Here is a 15,968-nt window from a genome sequence, read left to right as displayed (position 1 = left end):
TTTAAATTTATCACTCTTTCAGTCAATTAAATCTACAAAATTTATCATTGTTCTTTAATTTTTTTGTACACCAGTTTTTATTTTTTTTTTCACTGACTGTCTTAGTGTATTGCTTTCTTATTCAGAATATTATTTTTCAATTTATTAGTGTTTCTCTTCTTCTGAAGCTTCACAAGAATTACAAACTCGTGAAAAAAGTGGAAATTTTTGTAAAATGTACTCTAGAAGTTGTGGGAAAAAATTGTCGTCTAGGTTTCGTTCCTATGGCAATGTGTCAAAATTTTTGACACTGAAAATTGATTTAAAAAATGGGGTTTAGATTGTTTTCAGATTTGGGCAGTTGTAGATAAAATTTTGTATATAATACGTGGGCTAGAGCACATTACAGTAATTTTTACTGTAGCAGGAATTTTTTTTACCAAATTTTAAAATATCTAATATCTGTTTTTGACACCTAAATGATAAATTAATTTGTCGCGGTAAAGACTAGGCGTCGCGACGCGCATGAAGTTGTCAGTCAACTTTCATCGTATATATCCCACTTCTGAATTGTTTATGGTAACCTTGCCGCCTCCAAGTGTGGCCGTTTTCTCACTGGCGGCTTAAGCCGGTTCGCTCTCTCAAATATTAATGGTTTTTGTGAATTTTGGATGTGAGAAATACGGTTAAAGTTTCACGAGTGCAACCGTCAGCCGAACCGATCGTTTTTCATTCACTCGATGTCGCATCTAAAAGCCTTTTCAAAAACATTTCATTAATTCGAAACGGGAGAACGCTCGTCTTAACGAGATGAGACTTAGTTGGCTTCCATTTAAATTTTTAATGAACCGAAATCAACTAAAGAGGTTTTCAAATTGCACTACCTGCAGCTAGCTGAACGAATCCTGTGCGCTAAAAATGAAAAATTCAAGCACGACGAGCGCGATTTACGGATTTTTGCAAAGACAAAAAAAAAGAAATATAACAGCACTTCAGAAAAAGTCGATAAGAATCATTGAACTTTGTAAAAAATCACATTTGTTAGTCTGGGTGATTTTTGCTGAAATTGCGTGTATTATGTTCAACCTACTAAATAATGAACCGTTTAATACAAATAATGTTTTACATTTTATTTGCACTAATTCAACAAGCACGGTAGAGTGCGTTATTAAAATTTCCGTGTTTAATAATTATGCTGATTGCACCATAAAGCTCGCAATTATTGGCAACAGCAAATGTATCTGGTAATGTTGTTTTAAATAAAATGTATTCGCAAAATTGCGTGTTTTGGCTCAAAATAACCCGATATGTGGAAAACTACTTATAGAGCATTTTAAGGATTTTTGTTGCAAATAATTATGTAACAAAATAACAAAAAATTGTTTTTTTTATTACAAATTCTAGAGACGATCGAAGTTCTATCTTCGTCTAGAGTTGGTTTTTGTTTATAAAAAATATACAGAGTGTTCTTTCGAAAGCACATATGAGAAGAAAATGTAATTTTGAATAGGAATCTACGTTTTTTACTGTGTTTTCAGCAGCTTACCCATACCCAAGTTTAGTTTTAGATTACTTTATTCAAAAATTGGCAACTTTATCATTTTCAAACACTATGATACTGTTTTTGGACATTTAACTCAATTAATTTAATTCTTTAATTTGTTTTAAAATAATTTGTTTTTTAATGAGGGGAAATTATTATAAAAAGAGCTTTGGTTCTATATCTTTGTTCTTAGTCTCTTAAAAAAATTCTCGAACAGTTTAGTTTTATTTATTATTAAATATTATCGTGGATTTTTTAGAGTTTTGGCGTTATTATTATTTTTTAATGGCAGCCGATGTCTTTGTTCACTGTTTTAGATGGTATACATGTTTATCTTTCTGTTAAGAAAATAAGAAATAAAAAAAAAAGAAATTACGATGAAAAAAAATCATAAAATAACAAAATATTGACAATTAAATTGGCTTAATATTTTTGTTTTTAACTTGTTTTATAAACGGCAATTGTTTATAACAAACTTTTTTTGTTTAATTAGCATGAAAACATTTAATATGGCACCTGCACACAAAAGACAATCAATATAAAATTATTATTATAAAATAAGGCAAGAACGAAAAGATAAAGTTCTTTGTGTAATACTCTCATTAATTTTTATAATTTTTTTATTTTATTTTCTTTTTTTAATTTTTTTAAACTTTCTGAAAGATAAAAATCTGTACTATTTATTTAATGTTTCTTTTTTTCTTTCTACTTCTTTTCTATATTTCTTTTTCTATTTTATTTTCTTTTTTTTGTTCTTTTTTACTTATTTTTTTGATTGTTCTGTACTTACTATCAGTTGTCATTTAAAAAAATTAAAAATGACATCACTGCTCAAAAACTAATGACGTTAGAAATGTCATTATGGTGTAAAAATGTTGCATTTAAAAAAATAAAATCGACCTATTTTAAGATTTTTTTGAAAAATATTTTTTTACAAAGATATGAATTCTGTGTTATTTTTGGTTCAATCTGTAGTTTCTTCCGATAAAAAATAAATACATAGAATTTAGGGTTAAAAAAACTTCTCCATATCTTCACATAGCAAAAATTGATTGTTCGAAGTTTCTTGTAAATCGGTTTTTAAATCCTCAAAATAAAATGTGCAATATAATCAAAATCATATACGAGATTGGTGTAGGAATAAAAAATAATTTTTTTAAATAAGCTTTTATTTAAAAAAGCACTAAAAAGTAAAAAATAATGTTTTTCAATCACTAGAGAATATTTTTTCTTACAGGTCAAAATTCTAAAATTTATAACAGCTTTGGGAGTTGTAATACTAGGGCATTACAGGATTACTTTATTCAGTTGACAACTTAAAGTTAAATAACAAATATAAAAAACAAAACAAAATAAAAAAAACTTGGTTTGTAATTTTTTTTTTTGGAAATTTGAAAAAACTAAAAGAAATCCTTAAGGGTTCAAATATGATCAAAATATTTAAAAAGTTATCGATTTATAAAGAAAGGACAAGTCCTATACTCGCTTCTATCGTCTAAAATATCGAGCTTATAATTTACAATTGTTCATGCTTTTAAAGCAAACAAAAAAAAGCCAAAACTTTGTCTTTCCAGAAGAGAAAAACAAACCGAATGTAAATTTGTAATTAGAATTAAACATCACCGTCTTGTATTTTCTTGCATTTGTTATTATTATCGAATTTCTTAACAAGTCGTATATTTTATTCGCGCCTCGCGGCACCGCCAACGTAATAAAAATAAAATTTTAAGCCACCTCCGTGCAGCGATAAAAATTTAAGCGTCTTTATACGCCGGCCATTTTGCACTTAACCGCCATGTACAATAGATCAGTTGTTGGCAGTGTCATCGCTTAAATTATGACTTGCTGCGTGCATTATTAGAAACTATGGGGCATTTTGACAGATCGGCCGTATTTCCCACAGGTCCCGTACATTATCGGTCTCCGACTCCGGGAATTCCGGTGTCCCGGATCCGGGCATGCAATCTAAACTCGCACGGCCAACCCAATCCATGAATAAATATATGTTTAGCTTACAAATTTAACAAATTTACTAGATAACATGCTGAAGGAACGCACGCAGGGACCGGAAACGAAATTGACTTGTTATCGTCCGCTATACATATTAATAGAGCGCTCGACGTGTTTATATTTACTTTAAATACAATGACGGGGGATTATGTGGATGTATGCTGGGGTGAAACACACGTGGTTGGAATTGGAGCTGAGCTGTTTAGGGATGTTACAAGTTGACAACTTTTCGGATAAAACACTTTCTTTGATGTTGCCTTCAGTAGTAAAGCTAGAGGAGTTAGCTTATAATAATTGATTTTGTGATAAATGTTTGACGATTTTGATGTATTTTGAGGTTAAATTTTCGTGGCTCCTGGCGCCCCGTTCTTGAACTAGATCTATTTTTTTTATTTTTTGGTTCGTTATTTTGACTTTACAATTATTGTGGACCATTCAATACTAGAAATTCCAAAATTTGTCAATGCTCGTACTTTCAAATCCTCATTGTTTACGCCGCTGTTTTGCATAAGTCCGGAATTTCGGTTTGCAGTTTGTAGCATAATCAAGCGTGCTTTCCAAGCACTAAGCATGCTTGATCTCGCCGAATTATAATGAACGTGTAGACCTTGGCATCTTGGTCTTTACGGTTAAATCCAGTTTAAGTTGCTCTCACGTTGACATGTGTGCGAGCTTAATTCCGAAAGCTGAGCTTTGGTGCGGTTCGCTTGGATCAAAGGCGGGATTAACGCGTCGAAAGTCACGACGAAGAGTCGCAAAAATATACAGGGTGATTTTCTAAAATGTGCGAATGAAGGAAGAAATATAAAATCAGTGGCAATTTTTATTCATAAGGGAGTGTTTGCTGTTCGTGTTGCAAGAAGTTCGCATTAAAGAGGCTGTACTGTTGTTTTAGTTATAGAGCTTTGGCAACAGTATGCTCCGGTGCCGTATAAATGACTCACCCTGTATAATTGTAGAAATATTTAAGTTTTCGAAAAAATTTTTTTTCCAAAATGCCTTCTCATGTAGTAATTTTCCTGATTTTGGCAGAAAAGAAAGCTTACTGACAGAACTTTCGTCTTTAAAAAAATAATGAACCAATAGTGACCAGTTTGAGCCATAACGAATTTTATTTTTTTCTGAAAGTATATTCATAATAGAAGTTTTAATTTTTATCTCATGTATTCCGTTTAACAATTTTCTTGATTTTTGCAGAAAACATGGATTACCAAAAGATCTTTTGACTGTAAGAAAATTGTTAATCGTCTCTCTAAAGTTATGAAGCCATAACTTTTTTTGTATTTGTATTTTCACAAAAAAATTAGTTTTTTGTTCAGGTATTATTCCGTTTACTAATTCTCCTGTCTTTTGTAGAAAACAAAGCTCACTTAAAGAGCTTTCGACTGTAAAAAAGTAGGGAACTCTTAGCCATTTAGCTATTATATTAACGAATTTTTTTTTCAAATTGTCTTCATAATAGAAATTTTAAGTTTTTTTTAAGTGTCGTTTTGTGTAGGATTTTTCCTAATTTTTTGACGAAAGCAAAGCTTACTAAAAGAGCTTTTGACTGTAAAAGAATAACGAACTAATGGCTACTAGTTATTACAATAACGAATTTTATTTTTTTCTTAAATTATCTTCGTAATAGAAATTTTATTTTTTTTCTCAAATGTCATTAGGTGTAGCAATTTTCCTGATTTTTTGCAGAAAACAAAGCTTTTTCAAAACAGCTTTCGACTGTAAAAAATAATGAGCAGACAGTTACTAGTTAGGATCTTAACGAATTTTCTTGTTTCCTCAAATTATCTTCATAATACAAATTTAATTTTTTTTTAAGTGTTATTTCGTTTAGCAATTCTACTGATTTTTGCAGAAAACAAAGCTTACTAAAAGAGCTTTCCCATGTAAAAAAATAATGAATCAAAAGCCACTAGTTATTATATCAACGAATTTTATTTTTTTCTTAAATTATCTTCATCATAGAAATTTTAATTTTTTTCTTAAGTGTCATTACGTGTAGCAATTTTCCTGATTTTTTGCAGAAAACAAAGCTTTTTCAAGAAAGCTTTCGACTGTAAAAAATAATGAACAGACGGTTACTAGTTAGGGTCTTAACGAATTTTCTTGTTTCCTCAAATTATCTTCATAATACAAATTTAATTTTTTTTTAAGTGTTATTTCGTTTAGCAATTCTACTGATTTTTGCAGAAAACAAAGCTTACTAAAAGAGCTTTCCCATGTAAAAAAATAATGAATCAAAAGCCACTAGTTATTATATCAACGAATTTTATTTTTTTCTTAAATTATCTTCATCATAGAAATTTTAATTTTTTTCTTAAGTGTCATTACGTGTAGCAATTTTCCTGATTTTTTACAGAAAACAAAGCTTTTTCAAGAAAGCTTTCGACTGTAAAAAATAATGAACAGACGGTTACTAGTTAGGGTCTTAACGAATTTTCTTGTTTCCTCAAATTATCTTCATAATACAAATTTAATTTTTTTTAAGTGTTATTTCGTTTAGCAATTCTACTGATTTTTGCAGAAAACAAAACTTACTAAAAGAGCTTTCCCCTGTAAAAAAATAATGAATCAAAAGCCACTAGTTATTATATCAACGAATTTTATTTTTTTCTTAAATTATCTTCATCATAGAAATTTTAATTTTTTTCTTAAGTGTCATTACGTGTAGCAATTTTCCTGATTTTTTACAGAAAACAAAGCTTTTTCAAGAAAGCTTTCGACTGTAAAAAATAATGAACAGACGGTTACTAGTTAGGGTCTTAACGAATTTTCTTGTTTCCTCAAATTTTCTTCGTAATAAAAATTTAATTTTTTGTGTCATTCTGTTTAGCAATTCTTCTGATTTTTGCAGAAAATAAAGCTCACTCAAAGAGCTTTCGACTGTAAAAAAAATAATGAACTGATAGCCACTAGTTATTATAATAACGAATTTTAATTCTTTGTTAAATTATTTTCATAATACAATTTTTTTCTCATATGTTATTTCGTGTAACAGTTTTCCTGATTTTTGCAGAAAACAAAGGTTGTCAAAAGATCTTTTGACTTATGAACTGATTTTATGAATCGACTTTCATTGATTATAGGGTCATAACGTTTTTTTTGTGTTTTCACAAAAGAAATGTTTTTTTTTCTTAAGTGTCATTTATACCGTTTAGCAGTTTTCCTAATATTTGGAGAGGTGAAAGCTTACCAAAAGGATTTTTAAATAAATATTTTAAAAATAATAAACCGACAGCCACTAATTAGGACCATAACGATTTTTTTGTTTTCTCAAAATAACTTCTTAATTAAAATTTTAATTATCTTCTTAAATGTCGCCTCGTGTAGCGATTTTCCTGATTTTTGAAGAAAACAATGCTCAGCAAATGAGCTTTCCACTGTAAAAAAATATGAACGGACTGTCGCTAGCTAGGGCCTTAATGAATGTTTTTGTTTTCTTAAAAAAATTCCTTCACTTTCTCAGCGAAAAAATAAATATAAAAAATAATAATCTGACAGTCAGTAGCTAAGGCCTAAAACTCTTATTAAATAATGTGTCAATTTAAAAAAATAACTCTTAGAAAGTTAACCAGAATTGAAATTTCCAAATTTACAAAAATTTCCCGGAAAAAACGAGTGACATATACGAAAATCCAGCTCCAGACGCATAATTCAGATAGACGTGCATATAATCCATTACAACAAGCACACAATCACATTGTCTCCCTTTGGTATTTTTCCGTAATTCTCTCCTGTCAAAACCACTTAAATCGCCGCATTTTAAACAATTCAAAGTTTCGATTGGTCCAAATCAGTGCATTGTTTACAAACTGGCTTCACTAAAGCGCTCAAACTACTGACCGGAACATTCGTGTTCAACAAATATTGAAATGTAAAATTTTTCGCCGACTGAAACAATTTCACGTCAAGCACCTGATTAGCAAAAAAACTCCTCTTTTCCGTCGATTAAACCCCTAATCTCTCTCCGAATCAGTCTTAACACTCTCTCGAGTCACGTCCGTGCCTCACTCCCATAAAAATTCCCATTTTCCATCCGGAAAACTAACTACGAAACAGATGAAACACGACAGACTCATAATCCAACATCTTGTCCTGGGCACATTACATTTCTCGGTATTATAATGAGACTTGTCAGTGGCACGCTTGAAAAATAAGATGAATATTTTAAACGTACGCTCACGTCTCGCAACCGGAAATGTACCAAGTGCAATTAAAGTGTCGCCGAAAAATAATCGGTTCGGATTATTGAGGTTCAACTGTATTTTTGCACACTTATTCATAAAAAAATGGTTTAGATCAAATGATTATTAATTGTTGTGTTAATTTTTCACAATTCGCTTTTGCCGAAAACTAATCGGTTCGGATTATTGAGGTTCCACTGTACTTTGTAATATTTTTTCAGACTTATGCTTAAACAAATGGTTTAACAAACTTAGCTTTAATTTATCTCTAATGATTATTAATTGTTCTGTCAATTTTTCATAATTCGGTTTTGCGAAAAATAATCGGTTCAGATTATCGAGGTTCCACTGTATTATTAAATATTTTTTCATACTTATTCATAAAAAAAGGTTTAGCAGACTTAGCTCTAATTTAACTCTAATGATTATTAATTGTTATGTCACATTTTCATAATTTGGTTTTGCGGAAAAATAATCGGTTCAGATCATTGAGGTTCCTCTGTATTATTGAATGTTTTTTTTAGACTTATTCATTAAAAAATGGTTTAACAAACTTATTTCTAACTTAACTCTAAAGATTATTATTTGTTGTCAATTTTTCATAATTCGGTTTTGCCGAAAAATAATCGGTTCAGATTATTGAGGTTCCACTGTATTATTAAATGTTTTTTCATACTTATTCAAAAAAAAGGTTTAGCAGACTTAACTCTAATTTAACTCTAATGATTATTAATTGTCTTTTTTTCAAAATTTGGTTTTGCCGAAAAATAATCGGTTCGAATTATTGAGGTACCACAGTATTTTGGAATATTTTTTCAGATTTATTCATAAAAAAATGGTTTAACAAACTTAGCGTTAATTCAACTCTAATAAATATTAATTGTTGTGTCAATTTTTTATAATTCGGTTTTGCCGAAAAATAATCGGTTCGGATTATTAAGGTTCCACTGTATTATTAAATATTTTTTCAAACTTATTTATAAAAAAAGGTTAACTCTAATTTAACTCTAATGATTATTAATTGTAGTGTCCCTTTTTCAAAATTTGGTTTTGCCGAAAAAAAATTCGGATTATTGAGGTACCACTGTATTTTGGAATATGTTTTCAGACTTATTCATAAAAAATGGTTTAACAAACTTAGCTTTAATTCAACTCTAATAATTATTAATTGTTGTGTCAATTTTTTATAATTCGGTTTCACCGAAAAATAATCGGTTCGGATTATTAAGGTTCCACTGTATTATTAAATATTTTTTCAAACTTATTCATAAAAAAAGGTTTAGCAGACTTATCTATAATTTAACTCTACTAATTATTAATTGTGGTGTCCCTTTTTTAAAATTTGGTTTTGCCGAAAAAAATTTTGGATTATTGAGGTACCACCGTATTTTGGAATATTTTTTCAGACTTATTCATAAAAAAATGATTTAACAAACTTAGCTTTAATTCAACTCTAATAATTATTAATTGTTGTGTCAATTTTTTATAATTCGGTTTCACCGAAAAATAATCGGTTCGGATTATTAAGGTTCCACTGTATTATTAAATATTTTTTCAAACTTATTCATAAAAAAAGGTTTAGCAGACTTATCTATAATTTAACTCTACTAATTATTAATTGTGGTGTCCCTTTTTTAAAATTTGGTTTTGCCGAAAAAAATTTCGGATTATTGAGGTACCACCGTATTTTGGAATATTTTTTCAGACTTATTCATAAAAAAATGATTTAACAAACTTAGCTTTAATTCAACTCTAATAATTATTAATTGTTGTGTCAATTTTTTATAATTCGGTTTCACCGAAAAATAATCGGTTCGGATTATTAAGGTTATTATTAAATATTTTTTCATACTTATTCATAAAAAGAGGTTTAGCAGACTTAACTCTAATTTAACTCTAATGACTATTAATTGTTGTGTCCCTTTTTCAAAATTTGGTTTTGCCGAAAAATAATCGGTTCGGATTATTGAGGTTCCACTGTACTTTGTAATATTTTTTCAGACTTATTCATAAGAAATGGTTTAACAAACTTGGCTCTAATTTAATTCTAATGATTATTTTTGTGTCAATTTTATAATTCGGTTTTGCCAAAAAATAATCGGTTCGGATTATTGAGGTTCCACTGTATTATTGAATATTTTTTTCAGACTTATTCATAAAAAATGGTTTAACAAACTTTGTTTTAATTTAACTTTAATGATAATTAATTGTTGTCTCAATTTTTCATAATTCGGTTTTGCTGAGCAGATGCCACAGCCCTTAATCTGGCAGTTGCTGATAATTAATAACGGTCCAGTTATTCGTCCAACTTTGTCCGGAATTTATTCCGGAATCGATAACAAGCCCAAGTTGCGAGCGACAAGCAACACAGATCAAGATCAGCCTTCGATTTGGATTTATAACCCAATTCCTAATCGGATTAACACGATCCAGCAGCTGATCCTTTTAAATTTTTAATTTATTCGTCCGCTTCGCCACCAATTAGACATTTACCACACAGATAATTGATAAATCGGACCTCGGAACGGATTTATCGGCGCGTCTCATGTCTCCTTTTGTGTTCGAAATTTTCCATTAGTCCTTTGTGCATTCGAAGACGTGGACAAGTTCTTTGATAAAAAAGACAGACAGGAAACGGCAGCTCGACGAGCATGCACCGCACCAAAGTCCTAATAAACTGGATAAATTTACTGCACGGAACGCTAGGGAATGAATTATAAATCGGGATGGATGGGCGCAGGGTTTAAAGTCGGGGGATTTACCCGAATGATTGGTTAAGTGGAAAAATTTCGAAGTTGCAGACGGTATAACTACACCTAAAGTCTTTTTTCTTTGATACAAGCAAACGCAAATTTAATAAATTTTTAGTAACTAAATAATTGGCTTTATTCCTAGGTTAACAGATCTGTTACCAATTCTTAACACTAGTCTATTATTTGTTGTTACAAAAAATACAGTAATAAAAACATTACAAAAGTTACATAAGGTGTAAATATCGAAAGCTAAAGTTTGTTTTCGTTGGTTTGAACAAACAAAAATAGATTTTTAGTAGCTAATTAATTATAATAATACCAACTCTCACCAACTCTTAATGATAATAACAATTTTTTTTTTGAAAAAAAAACACCAACAAATAATGACAAAAGTTACAGAAGATCTAGAGATAGATATTTATTTACTCAAAATGTAAAATTACAAAATACAACAGAATGCATAAATATCCAGTGACCATCAACTCTTAACTGAAAACAAAAATAACACTGGTCAATACACAAATTAGGCTTTGCTTCTCATATCGTGCACAATTTTTTTTGCAGTTTTGACATGGACATGTTATTATTATTTACTAAAGTGGTTCAATATTAATAGTTCTATTTTTGAGAACTGCAATATTTTTAGTGTGCTGTAAAATTGGTGGATGCGCCGGGAGAATAAAATAAGGTTCATTTAGTTTTCCTATTGCACATGTTTTTATTACTTTTCTATTATTCATTGGTGCAAAAACACAGGAATAAAAAAAAATACAAAAGTTACACAAGGTGTATATATCGAAAGCTAAAGTTTGTTTTCGTTGGTTTAAACAAACACCAATTTAATAAATTTTTAGTAGCTAAATAATTCTAATAATATTAACTTTCACCAACTCTTAATGATAATAACAATTTTTTTTGAAAAAAAACACCAACAAAAAACGACAAAAGTTACCGAAGGTCAAGAGATAGATTTTTATTTACTCAAATTGTAAAATTACAAAATACAACAGAATGCATAAATATCCAGTGACCATCAACTCTTAACTGAAAAAAAAATAACACTGGTCAATACAAATTAGGCTTTGCTTCCTATATCGTGCACATTTTTTTTGCAGTTTTGACATGGGCATGTTGCCATTTTATTATTATTTACTAAAGTGGTTCAATATTAATAGTTCTATTTTTGAGAAGTGCAATATTTTTAGTGTGCTGTAAAATTGGTGGATGCGCCGGGAGAATAAAATAAGGTTCATTTAGTTTTCCTATTGCAGATGTTTTTATTACTTTTCTATTATTCATTGGTGCAAAAACACAGTAATAAAAAAAATACAAAAGTTACACAAGGTGTTAATATCGAAAGCTAAAGTTTGTTTTCGTTGGTTTGAACAAACACCAATTTAATAGATTTTTAGTAGCTAAATAATTATAATAATACCAACTCTCACCAACTCTTAATAATAAAAACAATTTTTTTTGAAAAAAAAACACCAATAAAAAATTACAAAAGTTACAGAAGATCTAGAGATAGATATTCATTTACTCAAATTGTAAAATTACAAAATACAACCGAATGCATAAATATCCAGTGACCATCAGCTCTTAACTGAAAAAAAAAACACTGGACTATACACAAATTAGGCTTTGCTCCCCATATCGTGCACAATTTTTTTTGCAGTTTTGACATGGACATGTTATTATTATTTACTAAAGTGGTTCAATATTAATAGTTCTATTTTTGAGAACTGCAATATTTTTAGTGTGCTGTAAAATTGGTGGATGCGCCGGGAGAATAAAATAAGGTTCATTTAGTTTTCCTATTGCACATGTTTTTATTACTTTTCTATTATTTATTGGTGCCAAAACACAGAAATAAAAAAATTACAAAAGTTACACAAGGTGTAAATATCGAAAGCTCAAGTTTGTTTTCGTTGGTTTGAACAAATACCAATTGATTTTTAGTAGCTAAATAATTATAATAATACCAACTCTCACCAACTCTTAATTATATTAACAAATGTTTTTGAAAAAAAAACACCATCAATAAATGATAAAAGTTACAGAAGATCTAGAGATAGATATTTATTTACTCAAATTGTAAAATTACAAAATACAACAGAATGCATAAATATCCAGTGACCATCAACCCTTAACTGAAAAAAAAAAATAACACTGGACAATACACAAATTAGGCTTTGCTTTCCATATCGTGCAAATTTTTGTTGCAGTTTTGACATGGACTTGTTGCCATTTTATTATTATTTACTAAAGTGGTTCAATATTAATTTAATTATTATTTAAATTAGTTCTATTTTTGAGAACTGCAATATTTTTGGTGTGCTTTAAAATTGGTGGATGCGCCGGGAGAATAAAATAAGGTTCATTTAGTTTTCCTATTGCAGATGTTTTTATTACTTTTCTATTATTCATTGGTGCAAAAACACAGTAATAAAAAAAATACAAAAGTTACACAAGGTGTAAATATCGAAAGCTAAAGTTTGTTTTCGTTGGTTTGAACAAACACCAATAGATTTTTAATAGCTAAATAATTATAATAATACCAACTCTCACCAACTCATAATAATAAGAACATTTTTTTTTGAAAAAAAGACACCAACAAAAAACGACAAAAGTTACAGAAGATCTAGAGATAGATATTTATTTACTAAAAATGTAAAATTACAAAATACAACAGAATGCATAAATATCCAGTGACCATCAACTCTTAACTGAAAAAAAAATAACACTGGTCAATACAAATTAGGCTTTGCTTCTCATATCGTGCGCAATTTTTTTTACAGTTTTGACATGGACATGTTGCCATTTTATTATTATTTACTAAAGTGGTTCAATATTAATAGTTCTATTTTTGAGAACTGCAATATTTTTAGTGTGCTGTAAAATTGGTGGATGCGCCGGGAGATTAAAATAAGGTTCATTTTGTTTACCTATTGCAGATGTTTTTATTACTTTTTTATTATTTATTGGTGCAAAAACACACTAATAAAAAAATTACAAAAGTTGCACAAGGTGTAAATATCGAAAGCTAAAGTTTGTTTTCATTGGTTTGAACAAACAACAATAGATTTTTAGTAGCTACTTAATTATAATAATACCAACTCTCACCAACTCTTAATGATAATAACAATTTTTTTTTTTGAAAAAAAAACACCAACAAATAATGACAAAAGTTACAGAAGATCTAGAGATAGATATTTATTTACTCAAAATGTAAAATTACAAAATACAACAGAATGCATAAATATCCAGTGACCATCAACTCTTAACTGAAAACAAAAATAACACTGGTCAATACACAAATTGGGCTTTGCTTCTCATATCGTGCACAATTTTTTTTGCAGTTTTGACATGGACATGTTATTTTTATTTACTAAAGTGGTTCAATATTAATAGTTCTATTTTTGAGAACTGCAATATTTTTAGTGTGCTGTAAAATTGGTGGATGCGCCGGGAGAATAAAATAAGGTTCATTTAGTTTTCCTATTGCACATGTTTTTATTACTTTTCTATTATTTATTGGTGCAAAAACACAGAAATAAAAAAATTACAAAAGTTACACAAGGTGTAAATATCGAAAGCTCAAGTTTGTTTTCGTTGGTTTGAACAAATACCAATTGATTTTTAGTAGCTAAATAATTATAATAATACCAACTCTCACCATTTCTTAATTATATTAACAAATGTTTTTGAAAAAAAAACACCATCAATAAATGATAAAAGTTACAGAAGATCTAGAGATAGATATTTATTTACTCAAATTGTAAAATTACAAAATACAACAGAATGCATAAATATCCAGTGACCATCAACTCTTAACTGAAAACAAAAATAACACTGGTCAATACACAAATTAGGCTTTGCTTCTCATATCGTGCGCAATTTTTTTTACAGTTTTGACATGGACATGTTGCCATTTTATTATTATTTACTAAAGTGGTTCAATATTAATAGTTCTATTTTTGAGAACTGCAATATTTTTAGTGTGCTGTAAAATTGGTGGAAGCGCCGGGAGAATAAAATAAGGTTCATTTAGTTTACCTATTGCACATGTTTTTATTACTTTTCTATTATTTATTGGTGCAAAAACACAGAAATAAAAAAATTACAAAAGTTACACAAGGTGTAAATATCGAAAGCTCAAGTTTGTTTTCGTTGGTTTGAACAAATACCAATTGATTTTTAGTAGCTAAATAATTATAATAATACCAACTCTCACCAACTCTTAATTATATTAACAAATGTTTTTGAAAAAAAAAACACCATCAATAAATGATAAAAGTTACAGAAGATCTAGAGATAGATATTTATTTACTCAAATTGTAAAATTACAAAATACAACAGAATGCATAAATATCCAGTGACCATCAACCCTTAACTGAAAAAAAAATAACACTGGACAATACACAAATTAGGCTTTGCTTTCCATATCGTGCAAATTTTTGTTGCAGTTTTGACATGGACTTGTTGCCATTTTATTATTATTTACTAAAGTGGTTCAATATTAATTTAATTATTATTTAAATTAGTTCTATTTTTGAGAACTGCAATATTTTTGGTGTGCTTTAAAATTGGTGGATGCGCCGGGAGAATAAAATAAGGTTCATTTAGTTTTCCTATTGCAGATGTTTTTATTACTTTTCTATTATTCATTGGTGCAAAAACACAGTAATAAAAAAAATACAAAAGTTACACAAGGTGTAACAAAAAACGACAAAAGTTACAGATAGATATTTATTTACTCAAAATGTTAAATTACAAAATAGAACAGAATGCATAAATATCCAGTGACCATCAACTCTTAACTGAAAAAAAAACTGGACAATACACAAATTAGGCTTTGCTTCCCATATCATGCACGTTGCATTTACTTTCTGCACAAGTGACCCAATTGGTGACATTACCGACCTTCACCGTTGTTTTGAAAAAATCCACGAGAGAAACAATGGCTCCCTTTTCAACACACCCCCGGTAAACCCCCGACTCATCGTCCTTGGTCCACGCAATAAAATACAGGGAGAAACACTCATAGTCGCTTTTTTCGGTATCGTTAGATGCTAATTCGTCACTAGTGTAGCAAGGAACGGCTGTGATGTTGTTTGTGTGCGGTGATAGGCATTTTGCAACGGCCTTGGGTTCGCATTCGTAGCATTCAAGTTGTTGGGCTTTGACTGCAATTGCGATTTTTTGGTTTTGAGTTGAAAATTGTGAACTTACCTATAAACAAAGTCAGGACTAGGAAATATAGAACTGAAGTGGAAGTGTTCATGGTGTTTGTTGTTATGATTCTGAGACTGAAATTCTTCGTTTTCTTATCAGAATTGTAGATTATTTTTAATTAGCGTAACTAGATTTATTTTGTTGTTGTTGTTATTACACTTCTTTGACCCTCTTGAGTTAAACAGCAAACTTAAATACAACTTGAATTTTTCATGCAGGCCTCATTTGCTTCATTGTTCAAAAGTCTATAACTGCAATTTTTGA

At 29.3% G+C, this 15,968-nt stretch overlaps 2 protein-coding genes across 3 annotated transcripts in view; one reads left to right on the top strand and one right to left on the bottom strand.

The window, feature by feature from the left end:
• Fkbp14 (FK506-binding protein 14) overlaps positions 1-15,968 on the top strand; it is a 36,912-nt gene that overhangs the window by 14,152 nt on the left and 6,792 nt on the right. The gene's annotated exons all lie outside the window — the stretch shown is intronic.
• Positions 15,205-15,846, bottom strand: LOC103312499 (hypothetical protein). The gene is made up of 2 exons (XM_008193264.3): positions 15,702-15,846; positions 15,205-15,655 (listed from the first exon to the last, which is right to left on the bottom strand). Exons 1-2 carry the CDS (start codon positions 15,751-15,753, stop codon positions 15,318-15,320), a joined length of 390 nt encoding a protein of 129 aa, XP_008191486.1. The 5' UTR covers positions 15,754-15,846; the 3' UTR covers positions 15,205-15,317.

Source organism: Tribolium castaneum, chromosome 1, assembly GCF_031307605.1.
Source record: "Tribolium castaneum strain GA2 chromosome 1, icTriCast1.1, whole genome shotgun sequence".
NCBI classification, from domain to species: Eukaryota; Metazoa; Arthropoda; class Insecta; order Coleoptera; family Tenebrionidae; genus Tribolium; species Tribolium castaneum.
Note: the sequence above shows the minus strand (reverse complement) of the source record. Positions and strands in the feature narration are given on the sequence as shown.

Bases quoted from the DNA above. Each gene is read 5' to 3' on its own strand.
- LOC103312499 (XM_008193264.3), bottom strand. From the start codon at position 15,753: ATGAACACTTCCACTTCAGTTCTATATTTCCTAGTCCTGACTTTGTTT. The intron at 15,656-15,701 runs GTAAGTTCACAA...TCGCAATTGCAG, and splicing joins AGTCCTGACTTTGTTTATAG to TCAAAGCCCAACAACTTGAA.